This window comes from Ochotona curzoniae, unplaced genomic scaffold (assembly GCF_017591425.1).
Source record: "Ochotona curzoniae isolate NIBS_2020 unplaced genomic scaffold, NIBS_Ocur_1.0 contig_3498, whole genome shotgun sequence".
In the NCBI taxonomy this organism is placed as follows: domain Eukaryota; kingdom Metazoa; phylum Chordata; class Mammalia; order Lagomorpha; family Ochotonidae; genus Ochotona; species Ochotona curzoniae.
The window spans coordinates 6,044,134-6,064,091 of record NW_024465885.1 but is presented as its reverse complement, the minus strand read 5'-3'; the positions used below and the strand labels follow the sequence as shown (position 1 = coordinate 6,064,091).

The following is a 19,958-nucleotide window of genomic DNA, read 5'->3' as shown; positions in this document are numbered from 1 at the left end:
TTGCTTACACCAAATCTCTGAAGTCTACTGAGAACTGTAACAGCAATGTATGAAAAAAAGTTACGTATGTGAGACAGATCAAAAGTCACATTTCATGAACACAAAAACTTCATAAACCAGATGGATTCTAACTGGAAAACTTTTCTATTTGTCTTCTCTGATAATTCTTGATTTTAAACACATCTGAAATAATTTTAGATAAAAATAAGGGCTAACATTAAAATTTACTCCTTAGAATTCACTCCTTAGAGCTTCCTGTTTTGCTATAGAAGAGTAATTTTCAAACATAAATTATAAAATAAATGTGACATACTGTGAGCGTAAGTATTTGCTCTTAGAAATTGTTATATGTTGCCAGTCTTTAGTAATTTCTATGTATCTTTGTCCTCATTTGAGGTAATTGTTGGCATGGAGGTACTTATATTGTTTTGTATTATTTGCGTATGTCAGGCCATATAGCAGAAATCTGTGGATACCTTTGGGTTACATAAAATCAAAGAGATTGATCATGCATCTCCTTTTCCACACCAGCAACCTAGAATCACTTCAATTAAAGGCTGCAGTGGATAGTTGGAACGCCATCGTGGCTGATGTTAGGAACAAGATTGCATTCCTTCGGGTAAGTCCTGAAATACATTTAGGATAAAATGGTGAAATGTTATGGGTGGTGTATTCTTAAGGAAGACATCTAAAATTAAAAACAGTCAATAGAGGAATGTAAGGGAGAAAATTTTCATGTATCAAAGTTGATGCTTTACAATTGAGATTTATTACTTCTTATGCTTGTTGATTATAGAGACCTTTTCGATCCTTATTCCAGAAAATGATTAACTCAAAGGCCGTGATTCATGCCTTCTTTTCCTTGAATTTCAAGACTAGCTGCCTTAATGAAAAATAAGTATTTTGAGATCTATGTTGTGATGCAACAATTAAGCTGTTACTGGAGTTTCCAGCATTTTATGTTAGAGTGTAGTTCTAGTCTTGCCTGCTTCGCTTCCAATCCAGCTTCCTACTAACGTACCTGGAAGGCAGTACACAATAACCCAAATGCTTGAACCACTGCCACTCATGTAAGAGACCCAGATAGTGTTTCCGGCTCCCAGCTGCAGCCTGGACCAACATTGGCTCTTGCAGCCATTTGTGGGATAAAGTAGCAAGTACAAGATCACTCTGATTACTTCCGTAGAGAGGACACGTGAATGGAAAAAGAAGGATAGAGAATAATTGCAAGTCTTTTTTTCAAAGATTTATTTATTTATTGGAAAGTCAGATATACAGAGAGGAGGAGAGACAGAGAGGAAGATCTTCTATCCGATGATTCACTCCCCAAGTGAGCGCAACGGCCCGTGCTATGCCAATCTGAAGCCAGGATCCAGGAACTTCTTCCGGTATCCCACATGGGTGCAGGGTCCCAAAGCTTTGGGCCAACCTTGACTTCTTTCCCAGGCCACTAGCAGGGAGCTGGATGGGAAATGGAGCTGCCAGGATTGGAACCTGCGCCCATATGGGATCGCGGCACGTTCAAGGCGAGGACTTTAGCCGCTAGGCCACTGTACTGGGCCCAAAGTGCAAATCTTTAAAGACCGAAAACTTGAATGAACCAGCAGAAATTTCTTTTCAAACAAATGAACCAATATTTAAGAAGTCTTACATTGGTCTTGCTAAGGATATATTTATAAAAGTGAAAGGAAAATCAGTCAGGTTTGTAGTAGTTTTTAGTCCTAACTTATTTCATGTAACTTCCATTATGCAAAAGAATTAATTGTTAATTTAGTAGAATTAGGACCATTTAACAAGTTAAAGATTATCTAACATTTAATCCACTGACTTAATGTTAATGTTAATTAATTTAGTTTAGAGCCTTTTTTGGAAAAGATTTATTTATTTTTATTTCAAATGTAGATTTACAGAACAGAGAGAAGGAAAGAAAGAGATCTCTCATGGACTGGTTCACTCCCCAAATGACTGCACAGGCTGGAGCTGAGGCTGTTTGGAGCTAAGAGCTCTCTTTGGGTCTCTCACATGGGCACAGGGGCCCACGGACTGCTTTCCCAGACTAGGGAGCCGAATTGGAAGCAAGCAGCCTGATATGAACTGGTGCCCATATGGGAGGCTGGCACTACAGGAAATGATTAACCTGTTGAGCCACCACTCAACCTCTAGTTTGGAGTGTTTTATATTTATAAGTTAAGGTTGATATATAGTGTAGGTTGTCCTGTGATCTCAAAACACTACCAGCAAAAAATCATGATTCAGTTTTGAATAGCCACTTTGAAGCGCTGCAGACTTGTCCAGTTTCCTCCTTGTGGTTTTTGTTGTTTCCCTCGAGTCTTATTCAGTCTGCTGTAGTGATGCTTATCATCTCTGCTGGGTTATTTAAGTTTTGGCCTCCAAAGATCTACCACTTATTCTCTATCCCGGTCTTCTTTCATGCACATGTCCTCTGTATGGAAGTCTCTAAATTGATTTTTTTGTAAGACTATTTTTTCACAACCTGGTATTTGCAAATGATATAGTAAAGTGAAGATGGGATAAATGCCAAAAAGGTTTTCATGTTTTAAGATTTATTTTGTTTATTGAAATTTGTTTACTTGGAGAGGCATTGAAGAGGTACAGAACAAGGGAGAGGACAGGAGGAAAGGAGAGCGTGAGAGTGAGAGATACCTTCCATCCACTAGTTCTCTTTCCACATGGCTGCAGCAGGCAAGGCTGAGCCTGGCTGAAGCCGGAGGTTTCATCGGCATCTTCCATGAGTGGGAAGGGGTGCAAGCACTCAGGCTGTCTCCTGCTGCTTTTCCAGTCTCCGTAGCAGGGAGCTGGATCAGAGGTGGGAGAGCTGGGACTCAAACCTATGCCCGTGCAAGATACTGGTATCGCAGGAGTTAGCCTTACCTGTTCCACCACAGCACCAGCATGCTAAAACTGGTCAAAACATGTTGTTGAGCTTCCAGGATGTTCATCTTATTTATAGCAAAATTCAAGGTATTAAAACATATGGAGCTGGAGACACTGAGAGGTATATAGCCTTTGAGATAAGCACAGCATATTTGTTTAATAAGTATTCTCAAAAGTCAGAAGTTTCTTTTGGGATTTTTCTTTGTGTGTATTTGTACAATGTAAAGAAATACTTGATTTTTTTTTACTTTTTTGATAATAGAGATTCCGATTGAAGTATGTGGTCTTTCATTGTGGTTTTGATTTTCATTTCTTTAATGCTTAGTGATTTTGAACATATTTTCAAATATTTGTTGGTCGTTAGTATTTTTTGAAGTGTGTGTTTTGGTCATTTTTGCATCTTTAATCAGATTATTTTGTTGTTGAATGAACATGTGCATCTAGTTTGTCTCTCTGTTTTAAATAATTGTTTTCAGATTTATTGGCCAATATATAATGTGTGGCATCTAGAATCCCGTATCTCAGTGGTTCCTGATTTGGAACTGATTTCTAAAATAGGTTAGGCATGATTAAAAACTTTTTATGTTGTTTCTAAAACATAGTAAGGATCATTGCTCTGATGTATTATTCAAAGCTATAATAAGTATTCTCATATGCTGTTTCTTTAAATTTGATTGGACTCTAATACATTTCCTCTTCTTCTACAAGACACAGTACAATGAACAAATCAACAAGGTGAAGCAAGGATTTGCACTAAGTACTTTGCCTCCAGTCCAGCTTCCACCACCACCACCCAGTCCTGAGATACTGGTAAGATAACTTTTAAACAGTGGCCATCTTCATTTTGGTAAAACACTTAGGGCTCTAAAACTGAACATAATGTAAGTGTGTTTTCCAAATGGGACAGACACATGTTGTAAATACCAGTGGTTATTTTGTCTACACTTACTGGTCACCAAAGGATGTACTTAGTTGGCTGGGTCAGCAAACGTAATACCCTAGGTTATATCACTGGATTTTAGTTATTCATTTGTTCTTACGCATTGTATCAGTTTTACCTACATTGAAAGATACAACTGGTAAATATACAGAATTTCCAATGTTTTCATGTCACCAATAGATGACCAGAAGTTCTCAGGAGAAAATTCATACTTCCTCTTCTACTTGAGACTTTTTCCTTTGCTTTTATGTACTAGCTTATCTCCAACAATTCAGACAACTTCTACTGGCAAGTGCATCATACTCAGGTAAACCAATCTGTCACTTATCACAGTAATGCCATCTAACAAAGTAACTGGATAAACTTATAATCACACACACACACACACACACACACACACACACACAATGTTTCTTTGTTCTCTTGATTTTTCTGGAATCAGACCGACCTGCATTCACCACAGCCGTCTATTATCAGTGATACAGCTAGAAAACGACTGCCCCTCCAGCCCTTTAGCCCTGTGGATAAAGGGGTGTGACCCACCCAAGCTGGATTAAGTATGGAAACTGACAACTAGACTCTGTGGTAGTTCATAAAAATGCTCTTGCAATAGTCAGAGGGATATATATATATATACATATATATATATATATATATATATCTTTTATGCTTCCTATTGATTTTCACTGCATGGTTGGTCAAGCTAATAGTTGTGTTCAATTCTAAACATCAGCGACCATTGAACATCCATAGAACAATTTGAGAGAACAAATGCTAGAATTGTTAACTGTGGTATTTGTTGTAAACTGAAGAAATATAGCTGAAGGGAGGACTGCCTACACCTGAGGGAGGATTGTATATGTGACTGTAGTTGGTTTTGGAAACACTGGCCATTCTACACTTTGATTTTTCCATCAGTCATTAGAAGTCACAGTGATCTAAAATAACTCTGATCTATCTCTGAGGAGTGGTCACTGGAGTTTAAGTATGTGGTAGCCCAACTTGACTAGTCTGGATAAAGTGAATTCTTCCCAGTTTAATGCAGTATTTTATATTTCATTGTGTCTTGATTTTTGGACCCTGCCTGCTTAATTCACAATGTACTGTCAGGAGTTTGTGATTCTCAAAGAGACAGTGCTATTGAGTCAGTACCCACCATTCATCAATTAATTTAAAAACTTTAGAACATATAGGTTTTGAAATTCATTTAGAAGTAGTTCAACACACCTCTGAAAACCCAAGAACAAGCCTCAACATTATCAACATTTAGTCAGACTTGTTTTCAACTTTTTCCTTTTAATTGAAATATTTTTAAGCAAATTCCAGGTATCATATAATTTCACAAATTTATTCTTCAGGATGTATCCTGAGAATGAAACTCATTATGTATGATGTCAGCAATTGTGTTACTTAGATCATTAACATTTTTTAGTATCTAATGTTCACTTAGAGTCAATATTTTAGTTGTCACAAAAAGTATGTTTTTCTTGCCTAGAAGACATAGATTTTTCCCTTAGTACTATTAGCACTCAGATGACATGCCAACTTATTGTCAAGTGTTCCATTGACTCTGTACCTTGTTGCTTTTGTAATCATTACTTAGTAATATGTTCATTTTTTTTCTTATAATTTCAACAAACTGTTCTTTAATTCTTACTGCTTTAAGTTTAATGCCAGTGTTAAGTCTGGCATTGGTAGATGTTCAATAAATCTGTCCCCTCCTGTACTCCGTCCAATAAGGTATATCTACTACTGATAACAACTAGAAAGGCCTGGTTTTCCAAAGTACAGTAGTAAATCATAGCAGTGGTTTACTGTGGGAAAATCTTACTTCATCTTTCTGCTGTCCTGTGACCTAAACATAAATTTGGGATGTCATCAAATATAATGCAGAAAGCAGTATTTTTCTGGTATATCATGATATAATTTTTGAGCATCAGTATTGTCCACCAACACAGAAATTCATTGAGAATCTCCTTGCACGGTGCATTGTTATAAGAACTGGAACAGAACCTGAAGCCAATAAAGCTAACCCTTCAATTTTATGGGTTAGGAACTCAGTACCTAGGGCCACCAATTATGTGCAGAGAAAGTAGGATCAGAGTCTAATTGCTTTCTCTGCTTTGCGATACTCTTTTGCTATCCCACACCCCTTTGCTTTCAGATATTCATATATTCAATTAATATTCTTTATGTATGAGGTACTTCAGCAAGTTTATAGAAAACTAGAATTAAAGACAAGCTTGTTTTGATATAGAAATGCTTTGAAATCCTTAAGTTTTTTTTTCATAAAATACAGTTTTGATTTCTGAAGGCCTCTTATACTTTGTTCTTGATGTGGTTTGTGTGTGGATTTCAAGTCCTTCCGTATGTTGTTCTATGAGTTTAAAACTTTGCCTGTATGAGAATATAAGTGTGTGTTAATTTGGGGTTCTCTTTTTTACCTTTTCTGTTTTAGATGCAGCAATTCTTAGGAAGACCCCTTGTGAAAGACTCCTTCTTCAGACCCATACTTACTGTTCCCCAAATGCCTGCTGTTTGCCCTGGAGTCATCACGGCAGTGGGCCAGCCTAGAGCTCCTCTGGTAGTAACAGCCTTTCTTGGTGAAATAGATATTAGCTGTTTATCATTAGAGTGGGCTTCCTGAATATCTTTTCTTCATTTGTTTTTGTGATAATCATGGTGATGATGATGGATTGATTGATTCCTGTGAGGCACTACACTAAGAAAGAGTATTATGTATTTTGTTTGTCTCTTCATGAACTGTTAGCTTACCTTTTTACTTTAAGTGTGCTTGTGCCACAGAGTCCTTCATTATAGTTTTGCTTCTATAATAGGTAACCGTCTAAGATAGTGTGATTTTTAACTATTTCCAGCATTATTGTTGCATATGCTGGAAAGTGAAAAAGTTGGACCACTAGAAGCTCAGTCATAGCACAAAACCAACAAAATTTTTATTTATGAACACGTGTACATAGATACTCACAAAGATCAATGCTTCAACTCTATCTATAAACAGACCATATAGATAACATCATAATGGAATATTTACCATAAACTTGAAAATTTTCCTAGTTACAAATGACCAGATAAGATTTCTCCAAACCTGAAAAGGAATAAGGAATAAGGATATTTTAAATGACAGGAGTTATTATTTGTAATCTTGAATCTTAACCAAGGTAGAATTTTTTTCAAGAGAGAATATTTTTTTCTGCCAGAATTATGTTAGCTAGAATTAATGAAAAATTTTCTAACACATGTTTGCCTAAAAGTACATTCTAGGCAGTTCTTATTTTGTTTTGTTTGTTTGTTTTGAAGGAGAGACAGGGAGAAAGGATTTTCCATCCACTGCTTCATTCCCCAAATGGCCGGAACTGAGCAGATCCAAGGCTTCTTCCCTGTCTCCTGTGTGGTTGCAGTGGTCCAAACACTTGAGCCATCCTCTGCTGCTTTCCTAGGTCATAAGCAGGGAGCTCTGTTGGAATTGGAGCAGCCAGACTAGACCCAGTGCCTATGTAGGATGCTGGTGCTGCAAGGTGGAAGATTAGCCTGTTAAGCCACTGCACCAGCCCCTATCTTATTTTTTTAAGTGTAAAACCCATATATTGCTAATTGGTACTTCTTGAAATTTATAGTCAAATGAATTCTACTTATTTTCTAGAAGCTACCTATCTACAAAAAACCTGTTTATAAATCTCAGTATGTTAAATAAGTAGCATTTCATATCACTAGATTATTATGTTGCTCATCTAGCTTGCTTACACAAAACTTTAAAATAAACCAAGATAAAATTGTATTGAAAACATTAAAGTGCCTTATAATTTGAATATGATAACTGATAAAAAAATTACAAGAAAAACTTAATACTGGAACAGATCCAGTTTCTTCTGGGCAGTGTTCTTGTTCTTCATAAACATGTTTTAACACATAAAAACATATTTTTTAGCTAAACATATTTGATGGCTATTTCATGCTTAACCGTATATATCTACTTGTATTTTGTGTGCTTCTCTGCAGTTACTAAAGCAAACTCAGCAAACAAGTTAAAATAGTTGTAAATGTTAACATACATGTCAGTCAAATTGTTGAGACGGAAAGTAACTTCTTAATAATTGAGGCTGATGGGCTCTAACTGTGCTTCTTATAGATGACTGGCATAGCCTGGAGTATGCCAACACCTGTGGGAGAAAATGTACCTACTGGTGCAAGTCCAGGAGGTGATCCTTCGGTGATGAATTTGGAGAGGCTCATGGATAGGCTGAAAACTGCCTTCCCACAGCAGACCAGGTACCAGTGTGCGCTGTGTAGTTATGAGTACATCTCACTATCTGCAGCCGCCATGGCTGTACTTACTCCAAGATCCTTTCACAGCACATAAAAACCTGCAGATAACTCCACACCATTGCCTGAGCAAGTTAATATATCATGGAAAATAATAAAATGATTTTGTTAAAGTACAACTAGTCATAAACACATCCCATTGTAAAGTTATTGGCTACAATAATTACCTTAATAACCTAATTCCATAGCAAACTGTAGGTTGCTTGTGTACTATATAAGCCCAAAAACCACTGGTTTTCAGTTTCTTCAGTTTTACTGAGGGTCCTTGAAACGTCTTCGTTAGGAAACTTAGTTAAATGCAAGAAAGAATGGTTTCGCAGTCTGACTTTAGCAGATTCCTCCTACACAAATAAAAAGTCTTTTAAATAATTGCACTCTTACATCCAAAGAAATGCTTCAGTTTTCATTGTCAGTATTCTAATCCAAATACCAAGATGTTGGTTTATTAAATATATATTCCATTATACTTCAGGATTAATTTATGAGTTGAAAATTTACAGTGTAGTGAATACATAAAACTATAGCTATTATAAATAGATAAGCACTAATGATGAGATCATGGAGCAAGATAATTGTTTACAGTTGATGACATGACATTTTATTCAGGGAATAAGAATATACATGCAGGCCTTAAATCAGGAAACCTTAAGAACTGGACAAGGGCGTATATATTAACATAATGTAGGCTCTTTGTCATGTAAATCCTGTATCTTTTAAGCTTTTTTCCTTTCCTGTTTGAGTTTTATAAAAGTTAGACTACTAACATGTACAGAAAAGATAAACCAAAAAGGAATATTTTAGTCCTGCATGAATAACCATTTGAGGAATAAAGGATTCTGTGTTTTAATATGTAGATTAACTAATTATTTTTATAGTCAGCTCTCAAAAACAAGAAAATCTCTTTTTGAAAAGAAAGCACAGAGTAAACGTTATCTCTTATGAACACATTAAGTATCATTAATATACACAATTGGGAGTTCTCATTTGCTTTACAATAAGTGCAGATGAATCTGTGTTTGTGTTTTAAAACGTTTATTTGAGAGTAACAGAAAGAGAGCTCAGTGCCCTTGGAGCTGGGAACTAAATCCAGGGCTCCCATATGGAGTGTAGAAGCCCAGTTACTTGAGCATCACTACTGCCTCCCAGGGTCTGTGTTCAGGAAGATGGAGATGGATACCAGAGCCAGGAATCAGGCATAGGTGCTCTGCCATGGCGTGCATGCATCTTAATTACTATGCTGACCGCTTCCTTGTCACCATGCTTTTAGATCAAAGATGTAAGAGTCATGTCTGTAAACTACACAATAATCGTATAATATCTCATTTGGAAAGCACGTATTCAAGGTAATAGGGAAAAATCACCACTACTCTTTGTTCTCTTTCAGAAAAGACCTTGCAGATTTCCTACAAAAATTGAAAGATGCTCATGGGAAGTCATTATCTGCGTTAACATTTGATGAAATTGTTTTTAAGATTTCACAATTCATTGACCCTAAAAGATCACAGGTAATGACAAAAACATCAACAAAATAAAATAAAACAAACTATCTACTGTTATATCTAATAGATATTTAATTATCTCCATAACAATTTCAGAAAATCAATAACTTCCATTCTTATTAAGTTACTAATTAATATTTAGTAACTTCAACTTGAGATATGATGCTGGAAATCATTTTGAAAGACCTATCACTTATCACTTAATTATTGTTGAATAGAACAGATGTCCTCGGAACTTAATCTAAGTTCTTTGAAGGCTTCCAGACATTGTTTCTAATTTTCTGGAAAGAGTTGTTTTAATTAAAAGGACATTTGGTATGATTTTCATCTTTATCTAATTCTAGTTGTATAAGTATTGCCAGCATTTTGTTTCTAGGTTTTTCATGAATCTTATTACTTGACCTCTTACTGATTCTTGCTATATCCCATTCTGTGCTACTATTTTAGAATAATTCTTTTTAAAAGTACAGTTTTCTGTTTTTCAGAGTCAAGGAAAATCAGCACCAAACACTAGCTGTGTTTCGCCCAGTCATTCTCCATCACAAGCTAACACTGCCCAGGCCCCCAAATCACCCTGGAGACCCCTCAGTTCACAAGGCTCTGCCAAATGGGAAGGAGCCAATAATTTGGTAAGACTAGAAAAACTGACTCTGAGCACACTCAAAACTTTTTACAAAACAAACCAACTTAAGGTTGCATTTGTCTTCCCTAGGAGACAGAGGAAGAAGAGGAGGAACCTTGTGTGATCTGTCATGAGAATCTATCTCCAGAAAACCTTTCAGTTTTGCCTTGTGCTCACAAATTTCATTCTCAGGTGACTATACCTGTGCTCTGTGAATCAGCCAAGGAAGAGTCAGGCACATGGACCTGTCATCATCCACGGCCTTGTCATGTGTTCCACTAGAATAATTCTGTACTCCTGTGTATAACACAGAAACATTCCCAACTCCCCTCGGCAGCATAGAGGCATCAATTGGATTGTACTAGGCTCTCTCAAATTTCTATAATGTAAGAGAACAATGGAAGGCAACTTAAGATTAAAATAGTACACAGTAGGCACAATTTTCTCGACTAGAACTGGGAAAAATGTTGGTTGGTATGGCTTTTTACTTACAAAGCAAACAACGATACTATTTCAACGTGACATAATATGAATTTTGCATAGGATCCTTCGTTCTTTATGATGACTCCATATTATTATGAAACAAGAGCAACCTTCAACAGTCTTTTGTATTTGTAGGTTTGAGTTTTGATGCTGGATAAATAGGAGGCTGGTTTAGCTTTTGTGATTCTTGGTGTTTATTGTATAGAGTAACTCCAGATGTTGCTGCTCTACTATTGCTAAATGAAATACAATTTATGATATAAATCCTCTCTAGATATCTGTATCAATATATCTGTCGTAGAGATATCAACTGAGGAAAAAAGATAATGCCCAGGAAAGTCTTCTCAGGAATGTGAACTGGGCTTATTCAAGCCATATTTCTAAAACATCGATTCAAAGATATAGCATGTAATACCTAGTACAGAATTATATTTTACACATACTCTGATATGAAGAGATGTACAGAAAATAGATAATCACACAATAGCTCCAGGATAGCTATTTAGCCACCTGACTTTCCCGTTTTGAAGTTTTAAAAATTTCAGCAATTTAGAAAATAAAGGTTCAACAAATTTCATGCAATTTATTACCATTGCCTTTGAACAGCAAGCATATAATTCATGCAGATTATCTTTTTAGAGTTAGTGAATCTTCCCTATATTACTTAATCATCTGTCTTCTGATCTGGCCCTCTTATTCATACAGATAAAAATGATTTGTTCTTAGTATGCAAGCTAATGGCTCAACAAATTGTTCATAGCTACCATATTCATTGAAGAAAACAGCTGGTGCAGTATAGCCACCATTTAAGGATTTTTAGCTTTAGAACACTAGAAACCTTTATGCCATGTATTAGTATCTCTTATGTGTTTAATTATAACTGCTTCTGGATTGTAATGTATATTTTAATTTATATATTATAACCAAGCAAAAACAGTATAACAAACCTCCTTAATCTGCTTATCAGGAAGAATTGCTAGCCATCCTATAAAATAGGATGAAAGAAAGACTGTCAATAGAACTGGCTGGAAAATGCACTGCAGAGAGGGTATTACATTCATAGAAGTTAGCTCAGCAAATCACAGGGTGAGGCTTTAAGATCCTTTGGACAGCACAAGCCTAGTTGATAATCTTGATACAGTTACAGCTGCCTCCTTTAGGCTAAATCTGGTAGACTGACATTAATCTTTTTATTCCTTAGTGCATCAGACCATGGTTGATGCAACGGGGGACGTGCCCAACCTGCAGACTCCATGTTATGCTACCGGAAGAGTTCCCTGGTCGCCCTGGCCAGCAGTTGCCCAAGATCTGATACAAAGTAGATGACTATGCAGAGAAAGCTCAGTGTTACTATTCCAAAATCTAGTTCTATGTGAGTGGTGTGGAACAGTGTGCTGTTCAGCAACATACTAAAGAGGTTTGTTAATCTCATCAAAATGGCAGCCAAAAATGCCAGGACAAATCTTCAGGACTTGTAAACTGAAGTGAAGGATCTTAAAGATAAAATTGTAGTGATTACACATGCTGTTGTCATAGTAAGCTTTTTCTTCCATTGTGAACACAATAGCGTAGTGTATTTCTTCATGACTTTTTCCCTTCTTTTTCTACTCATCCCTTACTTTACCTCAATTAAAATACATCTTTGTTTCCTGAAATATAAAAAAAAATGGAGGAAAAGAGAAGTAGGAAAATTCTACTGATTTTGTTTTTCTTTATAATTTTTAAAACCAGCTATAACAAATAGAGTTGTTTAAATTCCATGTCTCTTTTGCCCATTCTTTTCGAATCTATAATATGTATGGTCTGATGAGATTATAAACTACTTACAGCTAGAAGCCAGACCATATTTCAGAGCTGGATTATAGTGGCTTATGAAAGACGATTGATAAAGTTAAAAAATTTGTGAGCTGCTTGTGAAACTGTTAGTAGTTTGAATTCTACCACAGTAGGAGTATTTATACCATAGGAATTGTCAAATGAGATAAACAAAGATTTATCTGTTTGCCAGCACACACTGGAACATGCCTGATCTTTCTTCATATTCTTAATGTCTTATACAACAGAAGCAAAATAAATATTCCCAGAATTAGAAATCAGGAACTATTTGAAGTATTATACAGGGCTGGAATCATTTTAAAATGTCTATTAAGTTACTTATTCAACTGATAATTAAAAAGTTATAGTCTCTGTAAATATTATCTTTGGAGCTTAACATTTGTGTTTTGGAGAGATTTTATTTTCCATTTTCAGAATATCTGGTTTCATGTCCTGGGCAAGGGGTAAGGGGGAAGAAGCTTTGTATATTGCTTGTGACAGTGTGATACCCACTGAAGTAAGTTGTACCAGAAAAATTTTATTGTTAGGAGGTAAAAATATATTTTGAAAATAGTATTGTATAAATGTTGTATTGTACATGTGTTTAAAATTTTAACAAGTCAGATGTACCTTGTGAAACAAAAGTTTCTTGGTTGAATTCACAGTCTCAATTTCATTGTTTTGGGAAAGAATAAACGTTTTCTGACTTAGCAATTACTTTATCTATGAATTTCAGTGTAAATATATTTTGGAGTTTCTTAGAATCTCTATTTAAAACCTCTTTTTCCATAATTACAGGCTGATTGTTTTCTTTCATAATGAAACTAAACTAGTAGGTGTAAGAAGAAACATTCTAAAAAGATAGCCGTTATCTGGACATGTAAAATGCCAGGAATGTCTCAGAATTCAAAGTTTTAATCATCATCTTGTCTGATATCTGGGAGGTATAATTCGTTAGCAAGTTACCTTGTCAAACAAATATTTCTTAGTTCAAGTTTACAACTACAACTTCATTTTCATGTCAAAACTAATAAAGGTTTTGGGCCAGCGTGTTGGCTGTTCTGGCTAACCCTGCACCTACAAGTGCTCATCCATATGGGCGCCAGTTCTTATCGTGGCTGCTCCACTTCCCATCCAGCTCCCTGCTTGTGGTCTGGGAAAGAGGTGGAGGATGGCTCAGAGCCTTAAGAATCTGCACCAGCATGAAAGATGCAGAAAGGGCTCCTGGCTGCAGATCTCCGCTCAGCTGTGACCATTGTGGCTATTTGGGGAGCGAACTGGTGGATAGAGGATCTTTCTGTCTGTCTCTTCTTCTCTCTGCCTTTATAATAAAAATAAATATAAATGTTTTTAAAAATTAAGGTTTCTTTATTTAACAACTATTTTATCTGTGTATTTTAGCTTTCGTATATCCTGAAACTACTTTAAATCTCTAATATAAATGTCTGTTTCTATTTTATTGCACATTTATTTTGAAAAATGTCCAGTAATTATCCAAAAAGAAATCAGACATTAAAAAGTACCAGGAATCATGTTTTAGAGTCACAGAAATTAAGAGCGTATCAAGCTTCCAACAACCATCTAGTCTATCCTCTCAATATACAGTTGTATTTTGGTTAATTTCATGACTAGATACTGGCTGAGTCAGTCTTATTACTTTAGTGCAGTATGCCCATAAACTCATACTTATGAAATATTTTTGGCACTGACATGCGATTCTTCACTCCAAAGATGAAGTCAGAAGACTTACCACAGCACCTGGTATATAGTAAAAAATTAGGAGGACAGTCATAGTTCTGTAGGTAACGTCTAGTTCTCTATGTATTCAGGTACTAGGACTCAATTTATTTTTTTGAGTGTGTGTTTTAATAATAAAGATAATTGTAGGTGTCATTCTACCTCAACCAGTGACACAATCCACAGCACTTAACCACTTTATCCTGAAGTCCAGGTAGGCCCAGCTTAAGTGGCAATATTTACATAAAATTGTCCTGAAGTATACTTCGCAACTGATGTTAAAGGAAATACAGCATGTTACTTTGTATTATCCACATGCATAACATTTTGCAGCTTTCATTGAATGCCATTGAAAGTGCTTAGTACTTCATATGACCTACTACTAGCTTTGTATTTCACAAATGCAACTGAAATTCAAGTAAGAGGTAAATAATTTCTTCAAAGTCGTAGCTGCAACATGGCACTCTCAGATTTTTGTCTTTCTATTTATTTAAATAGTTCACTTTTACATTTACTAAATAGGGTTTCTGTTTTACCTTAAAAATTTTAAAGATACAAGCCTATTTTCATTTACTTCTTTTCAGACTTAACTGTTTGACATTTTGCCTTTTCTCCCCTTTTAAAAATGTATTGTTTTTCATGACACAGTTCCATAGCCTCAGGATTTTCCTTCCTACCCACACTATTCCTTCCTGCTCCCTGCTCTGATTTCCTCAATGTTATTACAATAGTCCTTCAACAACAGTCACAAGTCCAACATTCTGCTATTTAAGTGTATAGTGACATTATAGGTAGAGACAACGACAGAAAGTCCAGCATCCTATTGTCAAGGTACACTAGACAGTTCCTCTAGATAAATATATGTTTACCTATATATCCATTAATCTTGTATTTTACATGAAGTTTGCTTTATATCAGAGGAAAACATGATATTTGTCCTTTGGGGATTGGCTTATTTCACAGCACTATCTATACTAGGGAAGGCATGGAAACAACCCAGATGTCCATTGAAAGAAGGATGGATAAAGAAACTGGTACATCTGCTATGGAACACTACTCAGCCACATAAAAATGAAATTGTATGATTTGCAACAAAATGGTCCTAACTAGAGACCAGTAGGCTCAGTGAAATAAGTCCTATTTCCTTTATATATAAACACTGTGTGTCATGGTGGTGACGTGTGTGAATGATACCCATAGACATTTCTTTATGTTTTATTTTTGCTTTTTAAAAAATTTTAGTTTCTTAAAATATACTTGTTTTGTTTTTAACATAGTTGGAAAGGATGTATGTCCATGTGGGCCCCTGATTAAGATTGGGAGACTCTATATGACCTCCACTTTCCAATCTCTAAACCATCTGATTTCAGCTTCCTTTTTTATCTGCAAGTGCAATGGCTTGGTGTTTGGAAGGCCCATAAGTCATTCCAAACCTATAAGTTACTCCCTTGGCATCTCCTACTCTGATGCATCCCCCCAAATCCCTCCCCTAGGCAATCTCTGCCCATCCCCACCCCTGCCAGCATGGACCCTGTAGTCATCTTCCACACATATCTTTTAAAAAAAATGGAATAGGCAACTATAATGGCACACTGGTACACTCAGCACAAATTTGGCATTAACCAGGCCTGAAATGTCCACCAACTATTAGCTGTGTGAAAAATGTTACTTAAAAAAATAAACCACAAAACTTGGCTATCACATACAAGGGAACATGCAATATTGCAGTATTAAGCTTTCTGAGTTTGACTTTTGTCACGTAATGTAATATCCTTCATTTGCAACATTTGTTGCAAATAATAGAATATCATTTTATTTTTATAGCTAAATGATGTTTGCTTGTGCAGATTTACTACATTTTCTTTATCCATTCATCCAATGATGTGCACCTGGGTTATTTCCATAGGTTAGCTCTTGTGAACACTACTGGTATAAACATGGTGATGATGGTATTTGGTTACACACTCAGAGGTGGGATTTCTGGATCCTATGGCAGGCCTGTTGCTGCTGTTCTGAGCTATTGCCACACTGTCTTCCACATGGCTGCACTGATTTACGTTCCCACCAACAGTATATAAGTTTCCCCTTTGGTCCACATCTCAGTTCTTGTTTCTTACTCTGAAGTTTTCCAGTGATGTACTTTCTTTTTTTAATTTTTAGAAGATTTCTTTTTAAAAATTTTATTTTTGATGATGTTTACATAGTTGATCAGGATGGGAAGGGTCAAGGATCAGGGGATGGTGGTCGAGACCATTGTTTACATATTTCTTCTTCCCATATGTTGGGCAGAAGGAGATAAAAGAGGAGAAATCATGCCCAACTGCCCAACCTCCGCGTTACCCAGAGGATGGGGACCTGACACCTGATGTCATCCCAGGGTCCCCATTGTGGAGCATTTTCTGAGGATTCTGCTCATGTGGTTTTGATAGTTTTGGGATGCTGTTGATATTTCCACTCCACAGATGAGGAAATCCTTCTAAGATTGATTGGTTATTAGAGTCTACCTCCAAGTCTCCATTTGCTCAACTATTTGTTGTCAAGCTTCTCTGGGGTAGTTGATCAGTTTGTTCTGCCCTCCATTCTCAGCAATCCAATGGGTGCTGTGGTCCAGCCCAGCCTTGCCCAACATGGGCTCAGCACCCAAACCACATTCAATTTACAATCATGTTTGGCCCACCACTAAATATAAAGAGTTCAACAAGTAGTCACTGGAAAAAAATCTGTCCCTCAATCCATACGCAAGGTTATAAACCATAATCAAATCAAAATCTGACTTTCACTCATATACATTAACATTTTTGTACTATGTAATTAGTTACCATAAAATAGGGAAAACCATTGTCTTTTGGGAACTGGCTTTTTCACTCAGCATATAAATAGACTGTTGAGCTACTTTGCCTACTTTTCATCTAGATTGATATTTTAACTTGCTGTTAGATTTTGCATATTAGTCCACTGTTAAATAGGTACCTTGCAATTTTTTCCCCATTTTGTTGAATGTCTCTTAGTTCTATTGAATAGTCCCTTTATGTGCAGGATTTCTGAGTTTGATATAATTCCATTTGTTTACTTTTGCTTTCGTTTTCTGTGCTTTTTCAGGGACAAGGAGGATTTCAAGAAGTTATTACATACTCCATTGGCTTTGGAGTGTTTCTCCTACATTTGCTTCCAATTTCTGTCTTAAATTTAAGTCTTTGATCTACCTTGTAAATGGTTGGGGGTGTGGATGTAATTTCATTCTGCAATCGTTCTGTGTCCAGTTTTGTCAGCACTGCTTGTTGAAGAAATTATTTGTATTCCAATGTATAACCTGAACACTTTTTTAAAAAAAAGATTTATTTACTTTTATTGCAAAGTCAGATATACAGAGAGGAGGAGAGACAGAAAGGAAGATCTTCCATCCAATGATTCACTCTCCAAGTGTCCGCAATGGCCGGTGCTGTGGCAATGTGAAGCCAGGAGCCAGGAACTTCCTCCAAGTCTCCCAAGCAGGTGCAGTGTCCCAAGGTTTTGGGCTGTCCTTGACTGCTTTCCCAGGCCACAAGCAGGGAGATAGATGGAAAGTGGAGCTGCCAGGATTAAAACCGGTGCCCATATGGGATCTCGGTGCACTCAAGGTGAAGACTTGAGCTGCTAGGCCATCACAGCCTCACCTGAATACTTTTCTGTGAGTTAATATCTGGGCTCTCTATTCTGTTTCATTGGTCTGTGTGTCTGTTTTTATGCCAGTGCCATACCACTTCAATTACTGAAGCTTTGTAGTATGCTTTGAAGTCAATTATTGCAATGTCTCCAGGTCGATGTATATATTGCTTGGAATTGCTCTGTTGTTTGTGGGTCATTTGTGATTCCATCTGGATTTTATGAATTTTTTAAATCTGTAAAAATAATAATCAGTGTTTTTGGCAGAATTAAATCTATAGATTGCTTTAGGTGCTATATATATTTTAATGATCTAATTCTTGCACTTTTAGGATTTTATTATGAGGGAATAGTTAAAAGTTTTTATGATTTGTTTAGAATAGCTACTCTTAATAGAAGGAAAAAGAAAACTCTTGAGTAACTAGCCAGAATAACACTGTTTCAGGAAGTGATGATATGGCCAGACTGAATTTAACCCTTCTGCCTAGTAGAAAAACACAAAACAGACAGAGCAGATTGAATAGCATTTCTTAGTTTATTGAAAACTTTAGGCCTTAAGAGAACTTCTAGGCTATTTTGTGGGAGCAAAGCACATGGTTGGATTCTGCAAAACTCCCTTCCTGAATTAATGGAGATGAGTTTTCTTCTGAAATTGAAATGCAGCCAGATTTTGCTGAACAGAATCCTGGCAAGGTGACAGACACATAGAGGACTTCAGAGACTACCAAAAGTCTCCATAGAGTATCCCTTAGATGGGTCTCTAGCCACTGAACTCCATTGGCATTCTAGCCAGATGAGTCTGATGCGCTTCTTAGAAAGAGAAATATGGATCTAGCCTGACCTTTTACATGTGAGGATGCTATATCCAGAACAGACTGGGTGACCTTTACTGTTGTTATGTTTCATGCCCTGAAAAGTTCATTAATGAACAAAATGAAGTTTCACGGGGAACATTTTCTGGTATGGAGGTCCCAATGTTGATTAGGGGTGACAATCTGTAGAGTACCCAATAACAGGTTCATTAGCACACAACTCAGAACCTAGCAGTACAGCAGCCTGTGTGATGAATGTGGTCTCAGGTTCTACTTGAAGCATTATCACATCATATATCAGTTTTATGTCAAATGAGCTGATGGTTTTATGGTCTTTCCATTCAATTTGATAGGTCCCTTGTCACAGGCTCTTTTTAATATGACTAGAGGGCATTAGTGGTGGTGATGACTTAGTGATTTATAAAATCCACTTCATGCATCAGCCACGCATATGTAAATCAGAAACATTTCTTTCTGTGAAGAACTGTCATTGCCATCGTGTGACAAATGGGTGCATATGCAATTTGAGGCACTCATTAAGATACCAACTTGAATTCACATTTCTATGTATCATTTTGATCAAGCAGTTATCATGTCTCCAAAAAATAGTCTTATTTGGCAAGATTCTCACAGCGGTCTTGCAGCTGGGCTAGTTCAGTGCCAACTTGACCCTCACAAGGGGCACAGTGCCTGGGTCCTCAGTGGTGATACCAGAGCATCATCAACCTGGAATGTGGAAGAGAGAAGTATGCTCAAAGAAAGCAAGTAAAGGATGTGCTTTTCATCTGTATGCTCCAGTACTTCTAAATTACTTTTATTATTATTTAGTATTCAAAATAATCTACAAAGGTGAATTGTTGTCCAAATCTTAACTAAATCTGAACTGAAGATACCTAAGTCAACTTAAGACAGTTAGTAGTAACTGAGTCACTTGAGACAGAGTGACTCCAATGTTCATATTCTTTCAGCCCAGGACAGTGTAAGTGAATTATGTACCTGTGATGCTGGCTTTGCTAGGCCAGACAGCAGGTCTTGGCAACTCTAGCCACCATCTGCTTCCTGGTTCCAGCCTTGTATCCATCCATAGTGACACGCCATCACAAAGGCCAGCATCATACCTTGAAATGCTGAAGAGAAAAGTGAAACAAAAACTAATCGACTTTTGAAATCAA

General features: G+C 36.5%; 1 protein-coding gene across 1 annotated transcript in view; it reads left to right on the top strand.

Annotated features, from left to right (window-relative positions):
• Positions 1-13,306, top strand: part of DZIP3 (DAZ interacting zinc finger protein 3) — a 65,499-nt gene extending 52,193 nt beyond the window's left edge. Inside the window, exons 24-31 of the mRNA XM_040980513.1 lie at positions 532-619; positions 3,604-3,705; positions 6,294-6,419; positions 7,983-8,122; positions 9,561-9,681; positions 10,161-10,304; positions 10,388-10,489; positions 11,982-13,306. Coding sequence (XP_040836447.1) covers positions 532-619; positions 3,604-3,705; positions 6,294-6,419; positions 7,983-8,122; positions 9,561-9,681; positions 10,161-10,304; positions 10,388-10,489; positions 11,982-12,092 — 934 coding nt within the window. The 3' untranslated portion in view covers positions 12,093-13,306. The remainder of the gene's footprint in view (positions 1-531; positions 620-3,603; positions 3,706-6,293; positions 6,420-7,982; positions 8,123-9,560; positions 9,682-10,160; positions 10,305-10,387; positions 10,490-11,981) is intronic.
• Positions 13,307-19,958: the final 6,652 nt, after the last annotated feature.